The following is a 27,543-nucleotide window of genomic DNA, read 5'->3' as shown; positions in this document are numbered from 1 at the left end:
TGAAGAGAGCTGGGACCACAGTCACAAAGATTACACTAGTAACACATGATGCAGTCATGGTTTAAAATCCTGCAGGGCAGCAAGGTCCCCCTGCTCAAGCCAGCACATGTCCAGGCCTGTATGAAGTTCACCAGTGACCATCTGGATGATCCAGAGGAGGCATGGGAGAAGGTCATGTGGTCAGATGAGACCAGAATAGAGCTTTTTGGAATCAACTACACTTACCATGTTAAGAGGATGAGAACAACCCCAAGAAAACCATCCCAACCGTGAAACATGGGGGTGGAAACATCATACTCTGGGGGTGCTCTTCTGCAAAGGAGACAGGATGACTGCACCGTATTGAAGGGAGGATGGATAGGATCATGTATTGCCAGATTTTGGCAAACAACCTCCTTCCCTCAGTAAGAGCATTGAAGATGGGTCATGGCTGGGTCTTCCAGCATGACAATGACCCCAAACACACAGCCAGGGCAACTAAGGAGGGGCTCTGTAAGAAGCATTTCAAGGTCCTGGAGTGGCTTGGCCAGTCTCCAGACCTGAACTCAATAGAAAATCTTTGGAGGGAGCTGAAACTCCAACCCTGAAAGATCTAGAGAAGATCTGTATGGAGGAGTGGACCAAAATCCCTACTGCAGTGTGTGAAAACCTGGTCAAGAACTACAGGAAACATCCGACCTCTGTAATGGCAAACAAATGTTTCTGTACCAATTGATGAGCTCTGTTTTTCTAGGGGGCCAAATACTTATTTTATGCAATAGAATGCAAATTGATTATTTAAAAATCATACGATGTGATTTACGGGATTTTTTTTTTTAGATTCTGTCTCTCACAGTTGAAGTGTACCCATGATAAAAATTACAGACCTCTCCATTCTTTGTAGGTGGGAAAACCTGCAAAACTGACAGGGGGTCAAATACTTATTTTCCCCACTGTAGCTTAACACCACAACAGTGCGAGGGATGCAAAGGACAAAGCGAATTGGACACCAAAAATTAAACGTTTAATTTTTTCTGCATCGAGCACAGGACGCAGATAGGAAGTGGTTTCAGTGCAAGTCAGGGCAACGCAATGGTACTCAATGTGACTGCATGCCACACCCTCACAATACAATGTCACCTGACGCCAATTTATGATTCCTGCTGTGTTCCATTGTTCCCGAAGTATAAATCATGCAGGATTGCTTTTATACTGTGTACACAATGCAGTAAAACTACACGTGCAAAAAGCACAGAAACAAAATGCTGATTGCAGCCTGACAGCTGCTGCAGCTCCTCGCTCTTAGATTTTCTCACAAATGTGTTTAAATAAAGTCCATGAAAGTCCTGCTCACAGACTGATTGCCAGAGACAGGACATGTCCACATCCAGTAAAAAGTCCGGACATCTCCAGTCCACTCACGGACGATTAGTTTGCGCGCGCACATGTGAACAATTAAAAGAAAAAAGAACAAAAACTGGCTGGCTGCAGGCACTTCCTCGCTCTCCCCTCAAACTCTCTCATCACTATGTTAAATAAAGGATAAAAAAGGACATAAGTCCTGCTCACAGACTGATTGCCAGAGATAGGACATGTCCACATCAAGTATAACACCAGACATCTCCACATTTACTAACAGATGGTTCGTGCATGCGCGCACGCACGTAGCTCTCAGTCAAAGGAAGAAAGAAACTATAACAGAAATCAGAGCGCAGACCTGCAGCTCAGCACAAGAACAAATATAAACTTGACAAGAAATCAAAGTGCACAGTCTGGCTGCAGCCAAACTGTGCACTTTGTTTTTCTGTGCAGAGTCAGACTGCCTGCAGGTTCTCCTCTGTGCTGTCACCTCCTCTCTGCTCCCCTGCTGCGCGCACCTGATGCAGACATTCCTGCGTCGTCATGCCACAAGAAGCAACTTGAAGCAGCCACAGTGTGAAAGGGGCTTAAGGCCCCCTGACACTTGCACGCACATTGTTCCTAGCTGGACCCTGTGCTTTGTTCCACTGGCTGCCACACGCTGTGCGCTGGAGGCTGCTTATATGAAATAATTATTTTGTAGCGGATTAATCATTTTCTCTGTGAGTTGTCTGTTGAAAACTGCTTTAATCACTTCCTAAATCACAGAGGACCACTCTGGCGCTGAACGAGCTGGAGAAAGCATTTGGAGCCATCTTAAAAAGTAATTATTTGTTATGTTTACATTGTCATGGCTTGGTAAAACAGTTGCATGTTCTTTCCTTAATGTGTGTAGCTGTAAAAGTATGTTTGTGATAGATTTAACATCTCGTTATCATTCAGACAAGCTGCACTCTGATGCGGTGCGCTGATGCAATCACTCGCAGTTTTCACTTCTTTACTTGACGAGCTGCACAGTGTTGGTGAAAAGATCATGCAATGTTGCACGACATTTATGTGTGAAAGAGTTTTTTGAACATTTCAAGATTCTCTTTGTGCAATTGCACACGCCGATGCCCCTCTCGCATTCAGTCTACACCCATTAAAGACAAGTTTACTCGCCTGCACGACACAGGACGTGCAAGTGTCAGGGGCCTTTATGTTACCTTGACATTTGCATGAATTTGATCTGTGCACTGGTACGCAATGTGCCGTGCCAGAGAGTAAACTTGTTGTAAACTGTGCGTGGCTGTGGGCAAAGAAAATTTTGAAATGTTCAAAATCTCTGGCACAAATTAATTTTGTGAACTACACGTAAACATCGCACAAACAATTCAAAAACACTGAGTGTCAGTGCGAGCCACTGCATCAGCGGGCCGCATCACAGCACAGCTCAGCTGATGGATTATGACAAGACGTTAAATCTATAATAAACATAATTTTACAGATACTCCTAAGAAGGAAAGAACATGCAACTGTTTTACCAAGCCATTACAATATAAATATTACAAATAATTGCCTTTCAGATGATTCCAAATGCATTCTCCACATCATGAAGCGCAGGAGACAGAGGAAAAAAGCTGTGATTCCGGAAGTGATTACAGATGGTTTCATCAGCCAAACTCTGAAAGCAAATGATTAATCCGCTACAAAATAATTATTTTATATAAAGACAGCATCCTGCGGAACAAAGCACAGCATCCAGTGGAGCACAGAGGGTTGCACTGGCACGACGAATTGCACGGCAGTGTGGTGGTTAAATGTGTGCAAGTGTCAAGGTGCCTTTAGTCTACAAAGGAGCTTTGGATCCTGCTGGAATGGTTTTGTCAAACAGATTCCTGTAACATGCATTCCCAGCTTGTTAAAACAGTGAACAACAGAACAGACATTGGGATAAGGAGTACAACTTTGCATTGTGAGGGAATGCCAGATATGTTTTTTGGCCACATGGTGCGTTTCTGTGGACATGATTTAGCAGGTATCTCAGTGACCCAAGTAGCTGAAGAAAGTCAAGTACACACCCATGAATCACCTTGCTGCAGCAGACAGACTCCCATTTTCATGAGGTGGGGACAGACTGGCTCTCTGGCCTAGTAGTTGACATTCCTGTAGTGTAGCAGGTGTGGTGACATGTGGCACCAGCGCATGTTCCAGGCCTGACCTTATTTGTACTGATTCTACATCCATGTGTGATGATAAGGAGCTCCTGAGAATATTCTTACCTGTCTGAAAGCCGGAATGGGAGGAGGACCCATAGGTAACCCAGGGAACCCAGGAGCCCAAGCAGGAGGAGGTTTTCTGTGAGCCTTGAACTTGTGAGCTTTACTGTGTGGCTGCTGTTTGTGTAGGTTTGGTGTGAGTGATCTGTCACTCTCCTCTGTTGATGATTCTGCCTCATTCTCCTGTATTTCAGACAAATACTACTTTTAACAATGAAGAAGAAAAAACTACAGTCATCTATTTTCTATTAATTAGCCAGGACCCAGTCACAGACTTGTATAGACTAAATCACTTTTTTCACCTACACTGAAACACGTCCTGTAATATTCTTCTCCAACATCATGAGGTAACATACCACAGCACTGAACCAACCAACCACTGACAGAAAAGGTAATCCCTGTTTTTCTACAGTCCTGACCTACTACAGACAAGTATGTCCACTTAATCAAAGACACGAACATCCTTGCAATTGATTAAATGTGAAATAAAAGCTGGATGATGTTCACTGGTCATTGCTGAGTAAAAACACTGTAATATAGCATAACCTTTTAGAGTACAGAGAACAACAATCCTGCTACCTGAAGAATCTGTGCATGAAATTGACAGACAGGCCTCTGTATAGTCTGAACATAACATGCATTCCCAGCTGGCTAAAACAGAGAATAATAGAACAGAATAATCAAAGAAAATGTCTGTTTTATGATGCAATTTCTCTGTCACAAACTTTACCTATACTGCATTTACCTGTGAATTTGTTTGCTCGCCACCTCCAGAAACCTCAGAGAGCAAGTCTTTAAGGTTCTGCTTCTCCTCGTTGCCGTAGCCGGTATAAACAATTATACAAGTGCGCCTCTCCTCATCTATGGAGGTGATGGTGGCTGCGTACAGCTGGCCATCCTCTGACCAGTAGGCGCTGCATGAGTCCCCAACCTGCCACTGAGACACAACATGACAGCTTCAGTAGAATCAGAGCTTAATTTCAGTGTTTCAATGAGATTATCAAATAGCATGCGTCTCATGATCTACAAAAGCACGAGTAAAGAACCAGTTTAGGTGGACAAATATCTCTTCATGTGTATGTTCAGAGTCCTCAATGTTAAATTCAAATGAACTATATTCTGTTTTTCTTCCTAGAATTCCAGTTATTTACCTCTTTATCTGGCGATGCATTGGTTCGTTTTCTGCTTTGGTTCTTTTTGTTGTTCTTGCGTTTTTTCATTTGATTTTTCTTGGAGGGTTGTGGCTCCTCTTCACCCTTTAGGGCAGTCTGACAAATAAAGCCAAACCAGAGTCAGGACCCAACCAAAGCCCAAACATGAACGTGTAACAGACACTTTAACATGTATATTAATCAAACAAACAAATGAAGGAAGAGAAAAGTCCAGCTACATTACCTTGAATGATGCAACTGCCTTGTCATAAGCCTTGATCAATGCAGTGTCATCCCATATATCAGAATCATCACTCTAGGAAAAAAAACCAAATACACAAACAGGATTAAAACCTATGCAGATGAGTAGATGATGAGATGGTAATGGTGCTCTGAATAAAATCCACTGGTTAAGCACATACAAGACAGAGGTTTGTTTGACTGTAGATGGAGGTTGACAGTTTTCAACGTCCTGGAATCCAGAGGATTCACAACAGCAGATGGTGGTAATATTACACAGCATGTCTTATAAAAAGACATTTGGGTGCATAAGTATTTGAACAGTGACAAATTTTCTAAGTTTTGCCTCTGTACACCGCCATAGTGGTGCTGAAATTAAAGATGCACTTGCAGTGTAGACTGCTAGCTTTAATTCAAAGACCTGTCCAGGGTGTGCCCTGCCTCACGCTCCATGGCTGCTGATGTAGGCTCCACCCCCCCATGACCCTTAATTACAAAACATTACAAATCTTGAATTTCTTATTTATTCTACTTCACACTGACACATTAATGTCTGAGCAAATGGCCCTTTATTTCAGGCACCGAGGGGAAAGGGATTAAAACAAAAGTGGTCTTTACTCCAAGGGGGTAGGGTGGGGGTATTCCTACTCCCCGTGCCTCTGCCTACACCCATTTCACAGACTATGACTGTGACCAGGAAGAAAACACAAGACGGAGGCATGGAGCACTACTCCGATAGCACCTTTCACTCGCCGATGTCGGGTGGACAAGCTTTACTCTTGAGCCCTGTAGACATTTGTACACATTGTGCCTCCATTTTTAGAGCCCATAAGATTTATTTGTATATTTAGACATATGATGATTATTTTTAAACAATGCCTCCATCGATGAGGCAGCTGCTTTGAGTTGTGGCCAAACTGTAGTCATGCTTGTCATAGCAAAAACCCTGAAACCCATTGGTGGACACCTGTAGTCAGTCCCAGTGCCAGCCACAGATTTGCAGAGGGGCCCCGCATTGCTCTGAGGGGGCACTTTTTTAGGCCAGAATTGTAGTCTTATTTAATTGGGGGTTTCTCCCCGAGACATTTAAAAATTTTAACTGTTGAATATGCAATTATAATGCACAATGAGAAGGAAAGAGCAATCTTATCATGTCTGACTCAAGTAAACAAAGCGCAGGGCTGTAAAGCAAGTGCAGGTTACTGAGCGCAGTTTAAATGCACCTCTAATATCGGGCTAGTGAATAGGATTTTAAAGCTTCATACACCTCCTTTATGAATCATATACAAGTATAGGCTACACGTAACTCATACCCAGCGTGAGCTATCCGTAACGGTGAAATTCTCTGTTTCTTTCACTCTCTTCTAGGACCCTCAGTGGTCCTTGATTAAAGAAATACAGTATATTCATCTTTTAGTTCCGCATAGTTTTTTGACTTCTCACTCTTTCACAGCTTGGTCTATTAGTTATGGAAGCGCATTGCATTCACTGGATAAAAATACAAAAATAAATAAAAAATACTCACCTTATCTTGTAATTTGAGAAAAGATCTCATAATTACGATCTCGTAATTATGAGATAAGGAAAGGTGCCACATTGAACACTTCACTCAGAACCATATACTGAAAATCGTCAATTTGCAAACGCAGACGGTGCGCTGTGATCAGACACAATGTGTGGATTTTCTTTGCCCCAGATTATGATTATGATAGAGGGGCTCACATCAGTCTGGGTGCTCCCTGCCCCTCCCTGGAGGAATTTAATTCATCCAGTAACACCTTAAAGCAGGGGTGGGCAATCATGCGCCATGAAGGGCCAAAGCACTGCAGGTTTTCCTTGCTACCAATCATCTCAGCAGGTGATTTCATTAATCTTCAGGTGTTTCAGCAGGTGATTTCATTGACAACCAGGTGTTTATGTTCAAGGGAGAAGCTCATCAGCAACCCACCTGCTGAGGTGATTGGTTGCAAGGAAAACATGCAGTGTCTCGGCCCTCGTTGCCCACCCCTGCCTTAAAGGAACCTTTAAGGCACCTTTCCTGAGCTCATAATTATGAGATTTCTCATAATTACTATGTCAATTTTTTTTGTTAGTCCAGTGAATGCAATGCACTTTCTTATGTAGTCAACATTCTACACATATCATGTTGTTTTCCATTTCTGTTTTACCAAGAACATTTCATGAACCAATTGAATCATTCACAATTATTTTAGTAAAAAAAAATTAGATAAAGCACGTGTGTTTATCAATATTATTATGACTCATCTACATTGGAAATTTGTACAAACTGATTGTAATAATGGCACCCTGCTATTTTTTTGTGGTAGGCAGGTGACTGACAGGCTCGTCCATCCAGGGCGGGCCCAAATGCCAACGAGGGCATGCCAGGCACCCTAAGGCCCGCCCATCACGCTGGGACTGCCTGTGGTGAGGGAAGCTGTCGGGCTGAAGAAAGAGTCCTTTCATGTCTGGCTGGCTTAGAGTTCTCCAGCATCAGTGGAAGGGTACCAGCAGGGCAGAAGAACTGCAAGGAGAGCGTGCTGTTCTCCAGCTGATCTCACCCATCTATGAGGAGACTGAGCTCTGACCAAGCAGGCTTTCAAAAAAAAAAAAAAACCGCAGCACGTGTGACCAAGTTGCAGCTCTCACTACATACATAGAAAATGGTTTCCAGTCCAGAAAGAAGACAGGAGCTGTTTTCCTAGATTTAACTGCAGCCTATGACACACTATGGCATACAGGTCTGCATAAAATATCAAACCATGCAGCCATGGTTCACACATATTGTTAGGTTGCTTTTACAAAACAGATATTTCCGTGTTCGATGGAGATTTCAGTTAAATGGCTTTCCCAAAGGGTCCGTTCTGGTCCCTATACTGTTTAGCCTATACACCAATGACCTGCCACAAACAAAGGCTCGCAAGTTTGTAAATGCTGATGACATCTGCCTCTGCACTCAAGCTAAGGTTTTTACCGATTTGAAGAACACACTCACTAGTGACGTTGCTCTCTTGACAAATTACTGCTACACATGGAGACTTAAACCAAACTCATCCAAAACAGTGGTCAGTGTATTTCATCTACATAATGCACATGCCAATAACAAACTAAATGTCTTCTTGGATGGAAACACCCCCAAAACATGAGACACATTCAGTGTATTTTGGAATAACATTTGATTGGACACTAACCTATACGAGGTCTGTCCGAAAAGTAAACGGACCTTTTTATTTTTTTTCAAAAACTATATGGATTTGAATACGTGTGATTGCATCAGCCAAGCTTGAACCTTCGTGCACATGCATGAGTTTTTTCACGCCTGTTGGTTCGTCATTCGCCTGTGGGCAGGCTTTGAGTGAGCACTGGTCCAGCCTCCTCGTCGGATTTTCATTGTCAGGGAAATGGCTGAGCGACTGCCGCTTTGCTCCATGAAATTTTTTTCAGAAACTGTTAGACAGCCAGTTGGAAACCATTCGAAAGATTCAGATGGCTTTCGGTGAAGATTCTGTCGGCGTCACACGGATTAAGGAGTGTTAAAACCTTTTTAAAGACGGCCCACAGTGGCGGAGGGCGCGTGGCGCACCGAGCGGCCATCAACAGGCCGAAACGACCAGATTATTTCCAAACTGAACGCAGTGCTGATCCGGGACATCGTGTTACCTTAGCACTTTTGTGGCACATTCCACTGTTACAGGAGATTTTGTAATGAAAGACGTACGGAGGAATTCGCCCGTCAGCACGGAGCCGCTCATGGCACTCAACAAAAAAAATACCTCCGTGTTGGAAGTCTCACAGGTCATGTTGTGGCATGTCCAGCTGTTACACAATTTCTCGGATACTCACTCGACTGAAAAGCCATCGAAAGCCGTCTGAATCTTCCGAATCATTTCCAACACGGAGGTGTTTTTTTGTTGCGCGCCATGAGTAGATCCGTGCCGACGGGCGAATTCCTCCGCACGTCTTTCATTACAAAATCTCCTGTAACAGTGGAATGTGCCACAAAAGTGCTATGTCCAGGTCTCTTGCCATTTCTGTGGTAGTCACACGATGTCCTGGATCAACACAGCGTTCAGTTTGGAAATGATCTGGTCGTTCCAGCCTGTCGATGGCCGCTCGGTGCACCGCGCGCCCTCCGCCGCTGTGGGCCATCTTTAAAAAGGTTTTAACACTCCTTAATCCATGTGATGCTGACAGAATCTTCACCGAAAGCCAGCTGAATCTTTCGAATGGTTTCCAACTGGCTGTCTCTAACAGTTTCTGAAAAAATTTCATGGAGCAAAGCGGCAGTCGCTCAGCCATTTCCCTGACAATGAAAATCCGACGAGGGGGCTGGACCGGTGCTCACTCAAAGCCTGCCCACAGGCGAATGACGCAACCGACAGGCATGAAAAAACTCACGCATGCGCACGAAGGTTCAAGCTTGGCTGATGCAAGTGCACATGATTCAAATCCATATAGTTTTTGAAAAAAATAAAAAGGTCCGTTACTTTTCGGACAGACCTTGTAAAGAGCATCTTAAAGGTGTCCTGACACTTGCAGGACTTTGATCCGCACATTTGCATGCACTTCGTCGTAACAATCCCACCCGCTGAGTTCCCAAATGGATGTCGTGCTTTGTTCCACTTGATGCTGCACTTTGTGCGCTGGATGCTGCGTATATAAAATAAATATTTCATATCAGATTAACCATTTTCTGTCAGAGTTGGCTGTTGAAAACGCCTCAAATTGTTTCTGGAATCACACAGGACCGTTTCATCTGCCTCTCTTTTTTTTTACCTCTCTCTCATAGACTTAATGAGGTGGAGAATGCAATGGAACTATCTACAAGGTAATTATTTGTAATATTTATATTGTAATGGCTTGATAAAACAGTTGCCTGTTCATTCCTTCTTACAAGTAGCTGTAAAAGTACAATTATGATAGATTTAACATCTCGTTATAATTGTTCAGATGAGCTGCACTGTGATGCGGTGCGCTGTGCTCCGGAACTTTTTTCTGGTTCCGGAGCACAGCGGTGTTCTGCTGTATCTGTTAGCTGTTTGGACTGAGCTGTTTGAGTTCTTTGAATTAACAGTCTTTTTCAAGACTTTTTTTACTTTTTCACCGTGCTCCAACGCCTAAAGAAGACCTCTAACGGTCGAAGCATCGCGACGGAGCTCTTTTATCAGCTAACCTTCATCAGCGTTGGCAAGCTAACTAGCTTGCTAACGCTTTCGTTTTTATTTTTATTTTATTTTTTAGCACTGTTGTCGTGCTGCTCCACAGCCTGCCTAGTGGATTTTTATTTTATTTTAGCACTGTTGTCGTGCGTTACCTGTGCTGCTCCACAGCCTGTCCAGTGGATTTTTATTTTATTTTTTAGCACTGTTGTCGTGCGTTACCTGTGCTGCTCCACAGCCTGTCCAGTGGATTTTTATTTTATTTTTTGGCGCTGTTGTCGTGCGTTGCCTGTGCTGCTCCACAGCCTGTCCAGTGGATTTTTATTTTATTTTTAGCACTGTTGTCGTGTGTTACCTGTGCTGCTCCACAGCCTGTTCAGTGGATTTTATTTTATTTTTTAGCACTGTTGTCGTGCGTTACCTGTGCTGTTCCACAGCCTGTCCAGTGGATTTTTATTTTATTTTTTACCACTGTTGTCGTGTGTTACCTGTGCTGCTCCACAGCCTGTTCAGTGGATTTTTGTTTTGTTTTTTGGCACTGTTGTCGTGTGTTACCTGTGCTGCTCCACAGCCTGTCTAGTGGATTTTTATTTTATTTTTACCACTGTTGTCGTGTGTTACCTGTGCTGCTCCGCAGCCTGTCCAGTGGATTTTTATTTTATTATTATTATTATTTTTTTTTTTTTTTTTTTTTTAGCACTGTTGTCGTGCGTTACCTGTGCTGCTCCACAGCCTGTCCAGTGGATTTTTATTTTATTTTTTACCACTGTTGTCGTGCGTTACCTGTGCTGCTCCACAGCCTGTCCAGTGGATTTTTATTTTATTTTTTACCACTGTTGTCGTGCGTTACCTGTGCTGCTCCACAGCCTGTCCAGTGGATTTTGATTTTTATTTTATTTTTTTGGGCGCTGTTGTCGTGCGTTACCTGTGCTGCTCCACAGCCTGTCCAGTGGATTTTTATTTAGCGCTGTTGTCGTGCGTTACCTGTGCTGCTCCACAGCCTGTCTAGTGGATTTTTATTTTGTTTTAGCACTGTTGTCGTGCGTTGCCTGTGCTGCTCCACAGCCTGTCCAGTGGATTTTATTTTTATTTTATTTTTAGCACTGTTGTTGTGCGTTACCTGTGCTGCTCCACAGCCTGTCTAGTGGATTTTTATTTTGTTTTAGCACTGTTGTCGTGCGTTACCTGTGCTGCTCCACAGCCTGTCTAGTGGATTTTATTTTGTTTTAGCACTGTTGTCGTGCGTTACCTGTGCTGCTCCACAGCCTGTCTAGTGGATTTCTATTTTGTTTTAGCACTGTTGTCGTGCGTTACCTGTGCTGCTCCACAGCCTGTCTAGTGGATTTCTATTTTGTTTTAGCACTGTTGTCGTGCGTTACCTGTGCTGCTCCACAGCCTGTCTAGTGGATTTTTATTTTGTTTTAGCACTGTTGTCGTGCGTTGCCTGTGCTGCTCCACAGCCTGTCCAGAGAATTTTTATTTTTATTTTATTTTATTTTTTAGCACTGTTGTTGTGCGTTACCTGTGCTGCTCCACAGCCTGTCCAGTGGATTTTTATTTTTATTTTATTTTTTAGCACTGTTGTTGTGCGTTACCTGTGCTGCTCCACAGCCTGTCTAGTGGATTTTTATTTTGTTTTAGCACTGTTGTCGTGCGTTGCCTGTGCTGCTCCACAGCCTGTCCAGTGGATTTTGATTTTTATTTTATTTTTTTTGGCACTGTTGTCGTGTGTTACCTGTGCTGCTCCACAGCCTGTCTAGTGGATTTTTATTTATTTTTTACCACTGTTGTCGTGCGTTACTACCTGTGCTGCTCCACAGCCTGTCCAGTGGATTTTTATTTAGCGCTGTTGTCGTGCGTTACCTGTGCTGCTCCACAGCCTGTCCAGTGGATTTTTATTTAGCGCTGTTGTCGTGCGTTGCCTGTGCTGCTCCACAGCCTGTCTAGTGGATTTTTATTTTGTTTTAGCACTGTTGTCGTGCGTTACCTGTGCTGCTCCACAGCCTGTCTAGTGGATTTTTATTTTGTTTTAGCACTGTTGTCGTGCGTTACCTGTGCTGCTCCACAGCCTGTCTAGTGGATTTTTATTTTGTTTTAGCACTGTTGTCGTGCGTTACCTGTGCTGCTCCACAGCCTGTCTAGTGGATTTTTATTTTGTTTTAGCACTGTTGTCGTGCGTTACCTGTGCTGCTCCACAGCCTGTCTAGTGGATTTTTATTTTGTTTTAGCACTGTTGTCGTGCGTTACCTGTGCTGCTCCACAGCCTGTCTAGTGGATTTTTATTTTGTTTTAGCACTGTTGTCGTGCGTTACCTGTGCTGCTCCACAGCCTGTCTAGTGGATTTTTATTTTGTTTTAGCACTGTTGTCGTGCGTTACCTGTGCTGCTCCACAGCCTGTCTAGTGGATTTTTATTTTGTTTTAGCACTGTTGTCGTGCGTTACCTGTGCTGCTCCACAGCCTGTCTAGTGGATTTTTATTTTGTTTTAGCACTGTTGTCGTGCGTTACCTGTGCTGCTCCACAGCCTGTCTAGTGGATTTTTATTTTGTTTTAGCACTGTTGTCGTGCGTTACCTGTGCTGCTCCACAGCCTGTCTAGTGGATTTTTATTTTGTTTTAGCACTGTTGTCGTGCGTTACCTGTGCTGCTCCACAGCCTGTCTAGTGGATTTTTATTTTGTTTTAGCACTGTTGTCGTGCGTTACCTGTGCTGCTCCACAGCCTGTCTAGTGGATTTTTATTTTGTTTTAGCACTGTTGTCGTGCGTTACCTGTGCTGCTCCACAGCCTGTCTAGTGGATTTTTATTTTGTTTTAGCACTGTTGTCGTGCGTTACCTGTGCTGCTCCACAGCCTGTCTAGTGGATTTTTATTTTGTTTTAGCACTGTTGTCGTGCGTTACCTGTGCTGCTCCACAGCCTGTCTAGTGGATTTCTATTTTGTTTTAGCACTGTTGTCGTGCGTTACCTGTGCTGCTCCACAGCCTGTCTAGTGGATTTCTATTTTGTTTTAGCACTGTTGTCGTGCGTTACCTGTGCTGCTCCACAGCCTGTCTAGTGGATTTCTATTTTGTTTTAGCACTGTTGTCGTGCGTTACCTGTGCTGCTCCACAGCCTGTCTAGTGGATTTCTATTTTGTTTTAGCACTGTTGTCGTGCGTTACCTGTGCTGCTCCACAGCCTGTCTAGTGGATTTCTATTTTGTTTTAGCACTGTTGTCGTGCGTTACCTGTGCTGCTCCACAGCCTGTCTAGTGGATTTCTATTTTGTTTTAGCACTGTTGTCGTGCGTTACCTGTGCTGCTCCACAGCCTGTCTAGTGGATTTCTATTTTGTTTTAGCACTGTTGTCGTGCGTTACCTGTGCTGCTCCACAGCCTGTCTAGTGGATTTCTATTTTGTTTTAGCACTGTTGTCGTGCGTTACCTGTGCTGCTCCACAGCCTGTCTAGTGGATTTCTATTTTGTTTTAGCACTGTTGTCGTGCGTTACCTGTGCTGCTCCACAGCCTGTCTAGTGGATTTCTATTTTGTTTTAGCACTGTTGTCGTGCGTTACCTGTGCTGCTCCACAGCCTGTCTAGTGGATTTCTATTTTGTTTTAGCACTGTTGTCGTGCGTTACCTGTGCTGCTCCACAGCCTGTCTAGTGGATTTCTATTTTGTTTTAGCACTGTTGTCGTGCGTTACCTGTGCTGCTCCACAGCCTGTCTAGTGGATTTCTATTTTGTTTTAGCACTGTTGTCGTGCGTTACCTGTGCTGCTCCACAGCCTGTCTAGTGGATTTCTATTTTGTTTTAGCACTGTTGTCGTGCGTTACCTGTGCTGCTCCACAGCCTGTCTAGTGGATTTCTATTTTGTTTTAGCACTGTTGTCGTGCGTTACCTGTGCTGCTCCACAGCCTGTCTAGTGGATTTCTATTTTGTTTTAGCACTGTTGTCGTGCGTTACCTGTGCTGCTCCACAGCCTGTCTAGTGGATTTCTATTTTGTTTTAGCACTGTTGTCGTGCGTTACCTGTGCTGCTCCACAGCCTGTCTAGTGGATTTCTATTTTGTTTTAGCACTGTTGTCGTGCGTTACCTGTGCTGCTCCACAGCCTGTCTAGTGGATTTTTATTTTGTTTTAGCACTGTTGTCGTGCGTTACCTGTGCTGCTCCACAGCCTGTCTAGTGGATTTTTATTTTGTTTTAGCACTGTTGTCGTGCGTTACCTGTGCTGCTGCACAGCCTGTCTAGTGGATTTTTATTTTGTTTTAGCACTGTTGTCGTGCGTTACCTGTGCTGCTCCACAGCCTGTCTAGTGGATTTTTATTTTGTTTTAGCACTGTTGTCGTGCGTTACCTGTGCTGCTCCACAGCCTGTCTAGTGGGTTTTTATTTTGTTTTAGCACTGTTGTCGTGCGTGACCTGTGCTGCTCCACAGCCTGTCTAGTGGATTTTTATTTTGTTTTAGCACTGTTGTCGTGCGTTACCTGTGCTGCTCCACAGCCTGTCTAGTGGATTTTTATTTTGTTTTAGCACTGTTGTCGTGCGTTACCTGTGCTGCTCCACAGCCTGTCTAGTGGATTTTTATTTTGTTTTAGCACTGTTGTCGTGCGTTACCTGTGCTGCTCCACAGCCTGTCTAGTGGATTTTTATTTTGTTTTAGCACTGTTGTCGTGCGTTACCTGTGCTGCTCCACAGCCTGTCTAGTGGATTTTTATTTTGTTTTAGCACTGTTGTCGTGCGTTACCTGTGCTGCTCCACAGCCTGTCTAGTGGATTTTTATTTTGTTTTAGCACTGTTGTCGTGCGTTACCTGTGCTGCTCCACAGCCTGTCTAGTGGATTTTTATTTTGTTTTAGCACTGTTGTCGTGCGTTACCTGTGCTGCTCCACAGCCTGTCTAGTGGATTTTTATTTTGTTTTAGCACTGTTGTCGTGCGTTACCTGTGCTGCTCCACAGCCTGTCTAGTGGATTTTTATTTTGTTTTAGCACTGTTGTCGTGCGTTACCTGTGCTGCTCCACAGCCTGTCTAGTGGATTTTTATTTTGTTTTAGCACTGTTGTCGTGCGTTACCTGTGCTGCTCCACAGCCTGTCTAGTGGATTTTTATTTTGTTTTAGCACTGTTGTCGTGCGTTACCTGTGCTGCTCCACAGCCTGTCTAGTGGATTTTTATTTTGTTTTAGCACTGTTGTCGTGCGTTACCTGTGCTGCTCCACAGCCTGTCTAGTGGATTTTTATTTTGTTTTAGCACTGTTGTCGTGCGTTACCTGTGCTGCTCCACAGCCTGTCTAGTGGATTTTTATTTTGTTTTAGCACTGTTGTCGTGCGTTACCTGTGCTGCTCCACAGCCTGTCTAGTGGATTTCTATTTTGTTTTAGCACTGTTGTCGTGCGTTACCTGTGCTGCTCCACAGCCTGTCTAGTGGATTTCTATTTTGTTTTAGCACTGTTGTCGTGCGTTACCTGTGCTGCTCCACAGCCTGTCTAGTGGATTTTTATTTTGTTTTAGCACTGTTGTCGTGCGTTGCCTGTGCTGCTCCACAGCCTGTCCAGTGGATTTTTATTTTATTTTATTTTTTAGCACTGTTGTTGTGCGTTACCTGTGCTGCTCCACAGCCTGTCTAGTGGATTTTTATTTTATTTTAGCACTGTTGTCGTGCGTTACCTGTGCTGCTCCACAGCCTGTCTAGTGGATTTTTATTTTGTTTTAGCACTGTTGTCGTGCGTTGCCTGTGCTGCTCCACAGCCTGTCCAGTGGATTTTTATTTTTATTTTATTTTATTTTTTAGCACTGTTGTTGTGCGTTACCTGTGCTGCTCCACAGCCTGTCTAGTGGATTTTTATTTTATTTTAGCACTGTTGTCGTGCGTTACCTGTGCTGCTCCACAGCCTGTCTAGTGTCGGATTCCCTGTTTGGGAATCCGTTAGCTTAGCGTAGCTACTAGCTCTTAGCCGTTTTAGCATGGCGGCTTCTCCTGTCTCTCCCGTACTTTTCTGCTCTGGGTGTGAAATGTTTAGTTATTCCTCGGCCTCTTTTAGCAGTAACGGTACATGTAATAAGTGCAGCTTATTCGTAGCTTTGGAGGCCAGGCTGGGCGAATTGGAGGCTCGGCTCCGCACCGTGGAAAATTCTACAGCTAGCCAGGCCCCTGTAGTCGGTGCGGACCAAGGTAGCTTAGCCGCCGTTAGTTCCCCCCTGGCAGACCCCGTGCAGTCGGGAAGGCAGGCTGACTGGGTGACTGTGAGGAGGAAGCGTAGCCCTAAACAGAAGCCCCGTGTACACCGTCAACCCGTTCACATCTCTAACCGTTTTTCCCCACTCGACGATACACTCGCCGAGGATCAAACTCTGGTTATTGGCGACTCTGTTTTGAGAAATGTGAAGTTAGCGACACCAGCAACCATTGTCAATTGTCTTCCGGGGGCCAGAGCAGGTGACATCGAAGGACATTTGAAATTGCTGGCTAAGGCTAAGCGTAAATTTGGTAAGATTGTAATTCACGTCGGCAGTAATGACACTCGGTTACGCCAATCGGAGGTCACTAAAATTAACATTGAATCGGTGTGTAACTTTGCAAAAACAATGTCGGACTCTGTTGTTTTCTCTGGGCCCCTCCCCAATCAGACCGGGAGTGACATGTTTAGCCGCATGTTCTCCTTGAATTGCTGGCTGTCTGAGTGGTGTCCAAAAAATGAGGTGGGCTTCATTGATAATTGGCAAAGCTTCTGGGGAAAACCTGGTCTTGTTAGGAGAGACGGCATCCATCCCACTTTAGAGGGAGCAGCTCTCATTTCTAGATCCTCCAAACTGTGACTGTCTAGCATTGGGACCAGGAGGCAGAGCTGTGGTCTTATACACCTCTCTGCAGCTTCTCTCCCCCTGCCATCCCCCTATTACCCCATCCCCGTAGAGACGGTGCCTGCTCCCAGACCACCAATAACTAGCAAAAATCTATTTAAGCATAAAAATTCAAAAAGAAAAAATAATATAGCACCTTCAATTGCACCACAGACTAAAACAGTTAATGTGGTCTATTAAACATTAGGTCTCTTTCTTCTAAGTCCCTGTTGGTAAATGATATAATAATTGATCAACGTATTGATTTATTCTGCCTAACAGAAACTTGGTTACAGCAGGATGAATATGTTAGTTTAAATGAGTCAACACCCCCGAGTCACACTAACTGTCAGAATGCTCGTAGCACGGGCCGGGGCGGAGGATTAGCAGCAATCTTCCATTCCAGCTTATTAATTAATCAAAAACCTAGACAGAGCTTTAATTCATTTGAAAGCTTGTCTCTTAGTCTTGTCCATCCAAATTGGAAGTCCCAAAAACCAGTTTTATTTGTTATTATCTATCGTCCACCTGGTCGTTACTGTGAGTTTCTCTGTGAATTTTCAGACCTTTTGTCTGACTTAGTGCTTAGCTCAGATAAGATAATTATAGTGGGCGATTTTAACATCCACACAGATGCTGAGAATGACAGCCTCAACACTGCATTTAATCTATTATTAGACTCTATCGGCTTTGCTCAAAAAGTAAATGAGTCCACCCACCACTTTAATCATATTTTAGATCTTGTTCTGACTTATGGTATGGAAATAGAAGACTTAACAGTATTCCCTGAAAACTCCCTTTTGTCTGATCATTTTTTAATAACATTTACATTTACCCTGATGGACTACCCTGCAGTGGGGAATAAGTTTCATTACACTAGAAGTCTTTCAGAAAGCGCTGTAACTAGGTTTAAGGATATGATTCCTTCTTTATGTTCTCTAATGTCATATACCCAACACAGAGCAGAGTAGCTACCTAAACTCTGTAAGGGAGTTAGAGTATCTTGTCAGTAGTTTTACATCCTCATTGAAGACAACTTTGGATGCTGTAGCTCCTCTGAAAAAGAGAGCTTTAAATCAGAAGTGTCTGACTCCGTGGTATAACTCACAAACTCGTAGCTTAAAGCAGATAACCCGTAAGTTGGAGAGGAAATGGCGTCTCACTAATTTAGAAGATCTTCACTTAGCCTGGAAAAAGAGTTTGTTGCTCTATAAGAAAGCCCTTCGTGAAGCTAGGACATCTTTCTACTCATCACTAATTGAAGAAAATAAGAACAACCCCAGGTTTCTTTTCAGCACTGTAGCCAGGCTGACAAAGAGTCAGAGCTCTATTGAGCTGAGTATTCCATTAACTTTAACTAGTAATGACTTCATGACTTTCTTTGCTAACAAAATTTTGACTATTAGAGAAAAAATTACTCATAACCATCCCAAAGATGTATCGTTATCTTTGGCTGCTTTCAGTGATGCCGGTATTTGGTTAGACTCTTTCTCTCCGATTGTTCTGTCTGAGTTATTTTCATTAGTTACTTCATCCAAACCATCAACATGCTTATTAGACCCCATTCCTGCCAGGCTGCTCAAGGAAGTCCTACCATTATTTAATGCTTCAATCTTAAATATGATCAATCTATCTTTGTTAGTTGGTTATGTACCACAGGCCTTTAAAGGTGGCAGTAATTAAACCATTACTTAAAAAGCCATCACTTGACCCAGCTATCTTAGCTAATTATAGACCAATCTCCAACCTTCCTTTTCTCTCAAAGATTCTTGAGAGGGTAGTTGTAAAACAGCTAACTGATCACCTGCAGAGGAATGGTCTATTGAAGAGTTTCAGTCAGGTTTAGAATTCATCATAGTACAGAAACAGCATTAGTGAAGGTTACAAATGATCTTCTTATGGCTTCGGACAGTGGACTTATCTCTGTGCTTGTTCTGTTGGACCTCAGTGCTGCTTTTGATACTGTTGACCATAAAATTTTATTACAGAGATTAGAGCATGTCATAGGCATTAAAGGCATTGCGCTGCGGTGGTTTGAATCATATTTGTCTAATAGATTACAGTTTGTTCATGTAAATGGGGAATCTTCTTCACAGACTAAAGTTAATTATGGAGTTCCACAAGGTTCTGTGCTAGGACCAATTTTATTCACTTTATACATGCTTCCCTTGGGCAGTATTATTAGACGGTATTGCTTAAATTTTCATTGTTACGCAGATGATACCCAGCTTTATCTATCCATGAAGCCAGAGGATACGCACCAATTAGCTAAACTGCAGGATTGTCTTACAGACATAAAGACATGGATGACCTCTAATTTCCTGCTTTTTAAACTCAGATAAAACTGAAGTTATTGTACTTGGCCCCACAAATCTTAGAAGCATGGTGTCTAACCAGATCGTTACTCTGGATGGCATTTCCCTGATCTCTAGTAATACTGTGAGAAATCTTGGAGTTATTTTTGATCAGGATATGTCATTCAAAGCGCATATTAAACAAATATGTAGGACTGCCTTTTTGCATTTACGCAATATCTCTAAAATCAGAAAGGTCTTGTCTCAGAGTGATGCTGAAAAACTAATTCATGCATTTGTTCCTCTAGGCTGGACTATTGTAATTCATTATTATCAGGTTGTCCTAAAAGTTCCCTAAAAAGCCTTCAGTTGGTTCAGAATGCTGCAGCTAGAGTACTGACGGGGACTAGCAGGAGAGGCATATCTCACCCGTGTGGCCTCCCTTCATTGGCTTCCTGTAATGCTAGAATAGAATTTAAAATTCTTCTTCTTACTTATAAGGTTTTGAATAATCAGGTCCCATCTTATCTTAGGGACCTCGTAGTACCATATTACCCCATTAGAGCGCTTCGCTCTCAGACTGCGGGCTTACTTGTAGTTCCTAGGGTTTGTAAGAGTAGAATGGGAGGCAGAGCCTTCAGCTTTCAGGCTCCTCTCCTGTGGAACCAGCTCCCAATTCAGATCAGGGAGACAGATACCCTCTCTACTTTTAAGATTAGGCTTAAAACTTTTCCTTTTCGCTAAGGCTTATAGTTAGGGCTGGATCGGGTGACCCTGGACCATCCCTTGGTTATGTTGCTTTAGACGTAGACTGTGTTTCATAATTATTGTATGGCCTTGCCTTGCAATGTGGAGCGCCTTGGGGCAACTGTTTGTTGTGATTTGGCGCTATACAAGAAAAAAGTTGATTGATTGATTGATTGATGCAATCACTCGCACTCACACGCAGTGTTTTTTAATTGTTTGCGCAACATTCACGTAATTAATGCGTGACGGAGATTTTGAACATTTCAAAATTTTCGGTTTACAACGGGTTTACTCATAACACCTGTGTATACATCGGCTATGACAGCTAGCAACTTCTTAGTGGTCCAGCAAATTCTCTGCATGTCCCAGAGGGCAGTCTGCACAACCAAATCAAGCACTTTACAAAAATCAACAAAGGCTACAAAGAAACACTGCTGATATTTGCGCTTTTGTTTGATGAGCTTCTAGCATAACTGGGAAGTAGTGGATGGTTGATTTCTTGGGTGCATCACTCAGTGGCAACTAACTGGGACTGACTATTATTCATAGTCCTAGCAAGCTGTGTAATACTGGGCTCACATGACCGAATCAATGTTTGGATTGTTACCACTCCCACAAAGGTCAAACATTTATGAGTATGTGCTCCACATCGCAGAGCTTGAGCACTTGAACACAGGCTGTGCTGCACTAATGCAATTTGTTCCTGTGTCTAAATAATTCAGGAATGACAGTTATGGTAAGCTTTGTTGCACTGCTCATTTGCTGACACTCTATATTACATAAATTATGTCAAACGTCATCTGGTCCCATCTTGTGCATGTGTATTTTCCTTTTTATTTCAGCAGGATGAACTGCACACGTGTGCTCCAACACGGTGCATCATATCGAAAATAATTGTGGAGATGACTTTAGGAGATCAACTACAAACAACAACAATGATATGCAGCAAAAAAAGCTGTTTCAATTGTTTCTTAGTCCTTTATGAAACAACAGAATGAGTCCACTTTCATTTGAACCTCTAGTACACAGGTGTCAAACTGTTTCCAGAAAGGGCCTAAAGGGTGCAGGCTTTCTTTGTAAAGCCTGGGTCCCACCAAATAATGAAGGATGAAGAAGGAGCCACGCATGGGTGTGGAGTGATTATTCGAAGAATGACCCACGTTTTCATCTAACACGTATCCACTACTGAGGTGCCTCTCTGTACCCCGCACGTGCCACGTAGAAGCCACGACCGACAGGTCATTAGAGCCTCGAATGGCTTGTATCAGCCACGCAGTGCTGTGTAGCGTGATGTTATCAACTTATAAAAAACATTAAAAATAGTTACCTTAAGCTGTTCAAAATATATTCCACATGGAGCAGGAAAGAGAGGGGAAAAAAGCGTCCAGATGAAACAGTCCTCTGTGATTCCAGAAGTGATTAGAGGTGTTTTCAGCATCCAAGGTTTGGCAGAAAATGATTAGATTATTTATATAGAGTCCAGCGCACAGAGCAGGTGGAATTGTGTGCGTAAGAGGAGAGCCACTCCAAAAATAGCCTCTCAGGTCCTGCGTAACTGCCAGACACATGGATAATGGGCTTTTAGCAGACTCGTAATCACCACGCAAATGCCTCTAAGCAGTCGCAGTAACTCGTACACAAACTTTCGCTGTTGTTGCTAAATTTTGAACTTCTTGAAATTAGCGCCACACTCAGAGAGGAGCCTCGTTAACTAAAGATAATGCCTCCAAGAGCCACTCAGAGCCATGAAACTCCCACGATAGTCGAAGAAACCCTCTCGTAGCAAAGAAAACATGCTGCGTGGCTCCTTCTTCATCCTTCATTATTGGTGAGACCCAGGCTTGATGCACCCACTCGTTTGGGTGATTTCACAGATTAAGGGCCCACTGACATGAGCATGCCTTTGATTCACGCAATAGCACGACCTGTCTCGTGCTGGAGAGTAAACTCGTCTTTAACGGTTGAAGACAGGACGCGAGAGTGGTGCCGGTGTGTGCTATTACACACAGAGAATTTTGAAATGTTCAAAAAACTTTCACACACAAATGTTGTGCTATGTGGCATGATCTAATCTCTAACACTATGTGCAGCTCATCAAGTGGAGTAAAGAAGAATCGAACAGAGTGAGTGGCGATGTCAGCGGATCACATCAGAGCTCAGCTCATCTTAAGGATTATAACAAGAAGTTAAATCTGTTATAAACATACTTTAACAGCTGCACACAAGAAGGAAAGAACAACTGTTTTAACAGGTTGTGACAGTGTAAACATGACAAATAATTAATTACCTTTAAGATGGTTCAAAATGCTTTCTGCAGGTATTTAGGCGCGCATGTGAACGGCTACGGCTGCAGCCTCCTCTGTGATTCAAGATGTGATTAGAGGCATTTTCAATGGCCAATTTGCAGAAAAAAATGATTAATCTGCCACAAAATAATTATTTTATATATATATATATATATATATTTTCAGGGAACTTTTAGGACAACCTGATAATAATGAATTACAATAGTCCAGCCTAGAGGAAATAAATGCATGAATTAGTTTTTCAGCATCACTCTGAGACAAGACCTTTCTAATTTTAGAGATATTGCGCAAATGCAAAAAACCAGTCCTACATATTTGTTTAATATGCGCATTGAATGACATATCCTGATCAAAAATGACTCCAAGATTTCTCACAGTATTACTAGAGGTCAGGGTAATGCCATCCAGAGTAAGGATCTGGTTAGACACCATGTTTCTAAGATTTGTGGGGCCAAGTACAATAACTTCAGTTTTATCTGAGTTTAAAAGCAGGAAATTAGAGGTCATCCATGTCTTTATGTCTGTAAGACAATCCTGCAGTTTAGCTAATTGGTGTGTGTCCTCTGGCTTCATGGATAGATAAAGCTGGGTATCATCTGCGTAACAATGAAATTTAAGCAATGCCGTCTAATAATACTGCCTAAGGGAAACGTATAAAGTGACTAAAATTGGTCCTAGCACAGAACCTTGTGGAACTCCATAATTAACCTTAGTCTGTGAAGAAGATTCCCCATTTACATGAACAAATTGTAATCTATTAGATAAATATGATTCAAACCACCGCAGCGCAGTGCCTTTAATACCTATGGCATGCTCTAATCTCTGTAATAAAATTTTATGGTCAACAGTATCAAAAGCAGCACTGAGGTCTAACAGAACAAGCACAGAGATGAGTCTACTGTCTGACGCCATAAGAAGATCATTTGTAACCTTCACTAATGCTGTTTCTGTACTATGATGAATTCTAAAACCTGACTGAAACTCTTCAAATAGACCATTCCTCTGCAGATGATCAGTTAGCTGTTTTACAACTACCCTTTCAAGAATTTTTGAGAGAAAAGGAAGGTTGGAGATTGGCCTATAATTAGCTAAGATAGCTGGGTCAAGTGATGGCTTTTTAAGTAATGGTTTAATTACTGCCACCTTAAAAGCCTGTGGTACATAGCCAACTAATAAAGATAGATTGATCATATTTAAGATCGAAGCATTAATTAATGGTAGGGCTTCCTTGAGCAGCCTGGTAGGAATGGGGTCTAATAGACATGTTGATGGTTTGGAGGACTCAGACAGAACAATCTGAGAGAAAGAGTCTAACCAAATACCGGCATCACTGAAAGCAGCCAAAGATAACGATACGTCTTTGGGATGGTTATGAGTAATTTTTTCTCTAATAGTTAAAATTTTATTAGCAAAGAAAGTCATGAAGTCATTACTAGTTAAAGTTAAAGGAATACTCGGCTCAATAGAGCTCTGACTCTTTGTCAGCCTGGCTACAGTGCTGAAAAGAAACCTGGGGTTGTTCTTATTTTCTTCAATTAGTGATGAGTAGTAAGATGTCCTAGCTTTACGGAGGGCTTTTTTATAGAGCAACAGACTCTTTTTCCAGGCTAAGTGAAGATCTTCTAAATTAGTGAGACGCCATTTCCTCCCCAACTTACAGGTTATCTGCTTTAAGCTGCGAGTTTGTGAGTTATACCACGGTGTCAGGCACTTCTGATTTAAAGCTCTCTTTTTCAGAGGAGCTACAGCATCCAAAGTTGTCTTCAATGAGGATGTAAAACTATTGACGAGATACTCTATCTCACTTACAGAGTTTAGGTAGCTACTCTGCACTGTGTTGGTATATGGCATTAGAGAACATAAAGAAGGAATCATATCCTTAAACCTAGTTACAGCGCTTTCTGAAAGACTTCTAGTGTCATGAAACTTATTCCCCACTGCTGGGTAATCCATCACAGTAAATGTAAATGTTATTAAGAAATGATCAGACAGAAGGGAGTTTTCAGGGAATACTGTTAAGTCTTCAATTTCCATACCATAAGTCAGAACAAGATCTAAGATATGATTAAAGTGGTGGGTGGACTCATTTACATTTTGAGCAAAGCCAATTGAGTCTAATAATAGATTAAATGCAGTGTTGAGGCTGTCATTCTCAGCATCTGTGTGGATGTTAAAATCGCCCACTATAATTATCTTATCTGAGCTAAGCACTAAGTCAGACAAAAGGTCTGAAAATTCACAGAGAAACTCACAGTAACAACCAGGTGGATGATAGATAATAACAAATAAAACTGTTTTTTGGGACTTCCAATTTGGATGGACAAGACTAAGAGTCAAGCTTTCAAATGAATTAAAGCTCTGTCTGGGTTTTTGATTAATTAAGCTGGAATGGAAGATTGCTGCTAATCCTCTGCCTTGGCCCGTGCTACGAGCATTCTGGCAGTTAGTGTGACTCGGGGGTGTTGACTCATTTAAACTAACATATTCATCCTGCTGTAACCAGGTTTCTGTAAGGTAGAATAAATCAATATGTTGATCAATTATTATATCATTTACTAACAGGGACTTAGAAGAGAGAGACCTAATGTTTAATAGACCACATTTAACTGTTTTAGTCTGTGGTGCAGTTGAAGGTGCTATATTATTTTTTCTTTTTGAATTTTTATGCTTAAATAGATTTTTGTTGGTTATTGGTGGTCTGGCAGCAGGCACCGTCTCTACAGGGAAGGGGTAATGAGGGGATGGCAGGGGGAGAGAAGCTGCAGAGAGGTGTGTAAGACTATAATTCTGCTAATTAATGGTGATAACCGGCTCCCAGGGTGAAACAAAGGCCACAATATAGTCTCTCCACCCATCTGGAGAAGTTCAGCTGCAATACCACAGATCCCTGGAGCGTTCCTCACCCTCAGCTGTTCCACTACTTATGCAATATCACTAACATTTAGTGAAGTGCCCCAGCACCCCACTAAATGTCCTGTCTAAATCAGGACAATTTGCATGCTGTGACTAAGAGATGGTGTGTCTAAAAATAGATGTGCTACTGGATGGAAATTCTCACCATGGGGTAGAAGATGATGACCATATACTAGCTACAAATTTGGCACTTTTCACTATCTGGATATTTCTGTAATCTTGGTTATTAAATTGCATAATTTACAAATAACAAAAATATGCAATAATTATTTTAATTTTGTTTATGAGATAATTCAAATATATCAATATTTCAACTCCAATTAATTATTCATAAAAGTTACTTAAAAATCCAAGTCAAAAGCTATATTATACAGAAATTATTTAAGGGTCAATGACTTTTTGCTAACAAATTTTTTGAGGCAGCCATTTAAAAAAATAGAAGAAAAAAAATTAACAATAATGTGAGAGCTTGACACTGGAACCAAAATTGTTCTGTGCTGTATTTCCTACAAATTGATACCAAAAATTCTTGCATCCATTTGAAATGAAAAGGTAAAATTACACATGTACGGTGCCCTCTAACATGGTGGATCACAGTTCAATGGCGAATCAGCTGCAAAGACAGTGGATTAGAGATGTTATACATACTAGCAGGAGGACCAGCCACATACAACTGCTCAAAGTCACCTGCCCAGTAGGACCGGACAACAAAGGAATGACATCTCCCTACGTAAACAAAACCAAAGATTTTTGGTGCTGAAATATTTTTCTTGTCAAATACTTGATGGCAATTGGCGTCACGAAACAGCCAAAACTAAAGTGGTCCGAAGTGCATTGGCAGCTCGTCAATACACCTGATAATTAAGTCATTTATATCACAAACGCTTATTGAGTGTTGTTACAAGGAAAGGTGATGTAACACAGTGGTAAACATACCACTGCCCCAGCTTTTTTGAAATGTGTCGCAGGCGTCCATTTCAAAATGAGCAAATATTTGCACAAAAAAATAAAGTTTATCAGTTTGCACATTAAATGTCTTGTCTTTGTGGTGTATTCAAATGAATATAGGTTGAAGTTGTCTGTTTTTATTTACATTTCACACAATGTCCCAACTTCACTGGAATTGGGGTTGTATCATGATCCTGTCAGATCACTGCCAGTAAGCTATTACCATCCAAATTAATGGATATTTGTCTAGATTTTTCATCATCATTATTAGCAAAATAATTCTGGTTTGGCAGGGGTTCTCTGAATGTCCTGGGATGCACAAATAACTGTGAATCAGGACCACAGCTTTTACTACACATAAGACAATAATTTGTTCTGGCAGCGTCTGCTTATGTTGTGACATCACCAGTTAACATGGGCGTCTTTTGACATAACCCATATTAAATGCCACCACTCAACCCAAGAGGAGAATTAAGACAATAAATTGTGCCACGATTTGTACAGTGTTAGCCCAACATTCATATCATTAAGAAATACTGCCCGGATAAATGAGGAGGGTTGCGTCAGGAAGGGAATCCGGCGTAAAACAAGTCAACCGAACTATGCAGACTAAGAATCGAATTCCCATACCGGATCGGTCGTGGCCCGGGTTAACAACGTCCGCCACCGGTGCTATTGCCCAACAGGGTGCCGGTGGAAATTGGGCTACTGCTGGGCGAAGACGACGAAGAAGAGGAGGAAAACGTTGCCACGAACAGTGGGTGAAGAAGAAAACTAGAAGGGTGGAAATGAGAGTGGGGACTTTGAATGTTGGTAGTATGACTGGTAAAGAGAGAGAGCTGGCTGATATGATGGAGAGGAGAAAGGTAGACATATTGTGTGTGCAAGAGACCAAGTGGAAGGGAAGTAAGAGCAGGAGCATCGGCGGTGGGCACAAGTTGTTGTACCATGGTGAGGACAGGAAGAGAAATGGTGTTGGGGTCATTTTAAAGGAAGAGTATGTTAAAAGTGTGTTGGAGGTTAAGCGAGTGTCTGACAGGGTGATGAGTGTGAAGTTGGAAATTGAAGGGGTGATGATGAATATCATCAGTGCATATGCCCCACAGGTTGGTTGTGAGATGAAGGAGAAAGAAGATTTCTGGAGTGTGTTAGATGAGGTGGTGGAGAGTGTGCCCAAGCATGAAAGAGTGGTGATAGGAGCAGACTTCAATGGGCATGTTGGTGAAGGGAACAGAGGTGATGAGGAAGTAATGGGTAGATATGGTATCAAGGATAGGAATGGGGAAGGACAGATGGTAGTTGATTTTGCAAAAAGGATGGAAATGGCTGTGGTGAATACCTACTTTAAGAAAAGGGAGGAGCACAGGGTAACATATAAGAGT

At 42.4% G+C, this 27,543-nt stretch overlaps 1 protein-coding gene across 1 annotated transcript in view; it reads right to left on the bottom strand.

Moving 5' to 3' along the window:
• smn1 (survival of motor neuron 1, telomeric) overlaps window positions 1-27,543 on the bottom strand; it is a 66,463-nt gene that overhangs the window by 25,683 nt on the left and 13,237 nt on the right. The window contains exons 2-5 of the mRNA XM_034170022.1: window positions 4,992-5,063; window positions 4,748-4,864; window positions 4,342-4,533; window positions 3,600-3,779 (exon numbers count right to left, since the gene is read on the bottom strand). Coding sequence (XP_034025913.1) covers window positions 3,600-3,779; window positions 4,342-4,533; window positions 4,748-4,864; window positions 4,992-5,063 — 561 coding nt within the window. The remainder of the gene's footprint in view (window positions 1-3,599; window positions 3,780-4,341; window positions 4,534-4,747; window positions 4,865-4,991; window positions 5,064-27,543) is intronic.

The sequence above is a fragment of the Thalassophryne amazonica genome, chromosome 5 (assembly GCF_902500255.1).
Source record: "Thalassophryne amazonica chromosome 5, fThaAma1.1, whole genome shotgun sequence".
Taxonomy (NCBI): Eukaryota; Metazoa; Chordata; class Actinopteri; order Batrachoidiformes; family Batrachoididae; genus Thalassophryne; species Thalassophryne amazonica.
The sequence above is the reverse complement of the archived record's forward strand: the minus strand, read 5'-3'. Positions and strand labels throughout refer to the sequence as shown.